Source organism: Poecilia reticulata, chromosome 6 (genome assembly GCF_904066995.2).
Source record: "Poecilia reticulata chromosome 6, P_reticulata-male-v2, whole genome shotgun sequence".
NCBI classification, from domain to species: domain Eukaryota; kingdom Metazoa; phylum Chordata; class Actinopteri; order Cyprinodontiformes; family Poeciliidae; genus Poecilia; species Poecilia reticulata.
In genome coordinates this window covers 19380839-19384395 of record NC_088835.1, presented here as the reverse complement: position 1 = coordinate 19384395, position 3557 = coordinate 19380839, and the positions used below count along the sequence as shown (strand labels likewise).

Sequence of the window (3557 nt, the reverse complement as noted above, 5' to 3'; positions counted from 1 at the left end):
ATGTCTCTAGTTTTTCCTCCAGTTGCTACCAGAATTGAGCCTTTGCTTTCTGCTCATCTGTGCTGCCTGGTATTTGGGATTTTGGACTTTGGATTTTGTTTATTTCATCATTAAATTATCACTTCCTTCACTTTAAGCTGGGTCCACCGCCACCTCACACCACATTTCATGACAGTCCTGGGATAAAATCCTGGCCTTCTTTGTTGTTGCTGCTGTTAAGTGTTTTTAAGACACAAGGCTACCAAAATGAGATTTTAAGGTGCAAATCCTTTTTAATTGTTTTCATAGGTATGAAAATTATTCAATTACTCGTCTACTTAAACTCAAGAAAGTTTAAGTAGAATTAAGTTAGTCATTTTTACTGTCCCCACCCCCCACTGACTTTCTTGGGTAAGGTTGTGCTTCTATACAGAACTATAAATGATTCTATATAAATACTGAAATGCTTATTTGTAAAAAAAAAAAAAAAAAAAGTGTTTATTTTCATATTTAAATATGGAAATATGTATCTATTAAATTATTGAATCCATTAAATAGACATATTTATGTTAATTTATAAATTCAATCTTCATATACATAAATACCTAAATTGCTTATTTGTTCATTAAATTATGACACTTCTGCAGAAATATACTGACCAGTACATAGTGCAGTATATTTCTGTAGAAATATACTGCGCTATTGTTTTGACGTGGGCCCTATAAATTCTTGGACCGGCCCTGCTCGCAGCCTCCAGGAGCCGCTGGGCGAGCTAGCTTTCAGCTGCTCAGGCGCAGTATCAATTGTAAGGAAAGGGTTTACTCTAATGCCGGGTCTTAAAGATAGACGCAGTCGGGAAACAGGCACATGGCTACAATATTCTACAAAATAAAACGTTTTGTATTTGCTTGAGATGATTTGGAGTAAAAAGTACGTCGTTCCGGACGAGGAGGTTCGGCGGCTTTCAAGCTCTCAACTTTAGACAGCTAGCTAAGGCTAAGCCGACACTTTCTGGGTAAATATCAATTTTTTTTTCTTAAAATTAAGTCAGCTTTATTTGCAAGTGAACTGTAGCGTTAGTTTATTTCGACTAGCCATGTAGTAAACTAGTGAAATTTATTTGGCGTATTCTGGTGTCTTTTTGTTTCGCAGCATCCAATGCTAATTTGTTAGCTGACATGAGCTAATGCTACATAACTTCAGCAGCAGAGTTTCGCGCAGCTAACGCCGCTTTGTTGTCGCTCCTAGGCAACCTGTGCTGCCGGCAGGAGTCACCCAGCAGTCATGTTTCAAACGGAAACACACGTATCGTGCCTTTTCCCGGAAATCTTGGCCATTATTTTCAGCTACTTGGACGTTAAGGACAAAGGGAGGGTAGCCCAAGTGTGCGCGGCCTGGAGAGACGCGTCCTACCACAAGTCTGTGTGGAGGGGGGTGGAAGCTAAGCTCCATCTACGGAGAGCCAACCCGTCTCTGTTCCCCAGTCTGCAGACCAGGGGGATCAAGAAGGTCCAAATCCTCAGCCTGAGACGAAGCTTGAGCTACGTGATTCAGGGGATGCCGCAGATCGAAAGCCTTAACTTGTGTGGATGCTTCAACCTCACCGACAATGGTCTGGGACATGCCTTTGTGCAGGACATCCCATCCCTGCGCGTCCTCAACCTCAGCCTGTGCAAGCAGATCACAGACTCCAGCCTGGGCAGGATCGCCCAGTACCTGAAGAACCTGGAGGTGCTGGAGCTGGGCGGGTGCAGCAACATCACCAACACCGGCCTGTTGCTCATTGCCTGGGGGCTGCACAGACTCAAAAGCCTTAACCTTCGCAGCTGCAGGCACGTCTCTGACGTGGGCATCGGCCACCTGTCCGGGATGACCCGCAGCGCCGCAGAGGGCTGCCTGACTCTGGAGAAGCTCACCTTGCAGGACTGCCAGAAGCTGACCGATCTTTCTCTCAAACACGTTTCAAAGGGTCTGAACAAGCTCAAGGTGCTCAACCTCAGCTTCTGCGGGGGGATCTCGGACGCAGGGATGATCCACCTGTCGCAGATGACCCAGCTCTGCAGTCTGAACCTGCGCTCGTGCGATAACATCAGTGACACGGGGATAATGCATCTGGCCATGGGTTCCCTCCGGCTGTCCGGCCTCGACGTCTCTTTCTGCGATAAGGTCGGGGACCAGAGCCTGGCCTACATCGCCCAGGGCTTGTATCAGCTCAAGTCTCTCTCCCTGTGCTCCTGTCACATCAGCGACGACGGGATCAACAGGATGGTGCGCCAAATGCACGAACTCAAAACTCTCAACATTGGGCAGTGCGTGCGAATCACAGACAAAGGTTTGGAGTTGATAGCTGACCACTTGACTCAGCTGACGGGGATCGATCTGTATGGTTGCACTAAGATCACCAAGAGGGGTCTGGAGAGGATAACGCAGCTCCCGTGCCTTAAAGTATTAAACCTTGGACTGTGGCAGATGACGGAGAGTGAGAGGGTGAGGTGACAGCTTCTCATTTCATCCTGTATAGTGCCGTTGTTCACCTGTAAGGCGTTCTTAATTTAACAATAAACTGTGATCACGCAAAGAGGGACCCACCTGGAGCAACTTCTTCCAGGTTTTTTTTTTTTTTTACCCCAAAGTTTCTCAGACTCTTGCTTTGCCGAACCTGCAGCCTGTGTGCATTCTGACCATCCAGCTACCTCGCCCACTTAACACAGGAGTGCCTACTATTGGTGAAAACTAGACTAGATTGTATATTTTTAGAGATTTTTTTACATTCAAGACGATTTTCATTGCAGAATCTTTTTATTCAAGACAAAAAATAAAGGTTTCAGTTTCCTGGATTTTAAAGTCGTTTGTTTTGTTTGAATACTTGTTTGTATTGAATAACTGTCGCTGAGAAAATTTGTACTTCAAATTGAAGTGGGTGGATCACTCCTGTCTCTTCATGTTTACCTGTGTACATTTTTTTTGTAATATTTCTGAGAAAGTAATTTAAACATGAAATTCACCTCCACTGCTGCAGCAAAGTGTTAACAGCTACACAGATTATATGCAATTAAACCGTTTTTTCTTTATTTGTATTTGTCCAAAAAACGCAGTAATTTAAAATGTTTTATATTCATAAAATAGTATTTATGAATAAAGATTATAAATGTCTGTTGTCCTTTTTTTGTTTAAAAAAATAAATGTTGCCTTTTCCATAGTTGCAGGCAAAACATGTTCCAAATTTCTAGGTGCCCTTGTATTGTTTACCTGATTGTTTCACCTGTTCACCCTCTGAGTGTCAGACTGACGTCTGACTGGGTAAACTGGTTAAAAACCAAATGATCACCAACCTGCATATAATGAACTCGCATATAAATATGTAGGTTTTAGGTAAACATCTATGTCCCAAACTGAAATTAACTAAAATTACTGGCCAACAAAATTATTCTAACAAATTAAGGCAAAAATAAACAATTCTAATATTTAACTGAAAAGAGAAATATCTCCTACTTAAAAAACCAATATTCCTATATTGGTTTTTTTTTAAAAGGATTTTGAGCCATTCAATTACTCTGGTTTAAAAAAAAACACAAGAA

The 3557-nt window shown here is 42.5% G+C and overlaps 1 protein-coding gene across 1 annotated transcript; it reads left to right on the top strand.

Moving 5' to 3' along the window:
- Positions 1-716: 716 nt before the first annotated feature.
- On the top strand, positions 717-3132 carry LOC103466055 (F-box/LRR-repeat protein 14). The gene is made up of 2 exons (XM_008411366.2): positions 717-994; positions 1228-3132. Exon 2 carries the CDS (start codon positions 1264-1266, stop codon positions 2473-2475), a length of 1212 nt encoding a protein of 403 aa, XP_008409588.1. The 5' UTR covers positions 717-994; positions 1228-1263; the 3' UTR covers positions 2476-3132.
- Positions 3133-3557: the final 425 nt, after the last annotated feature.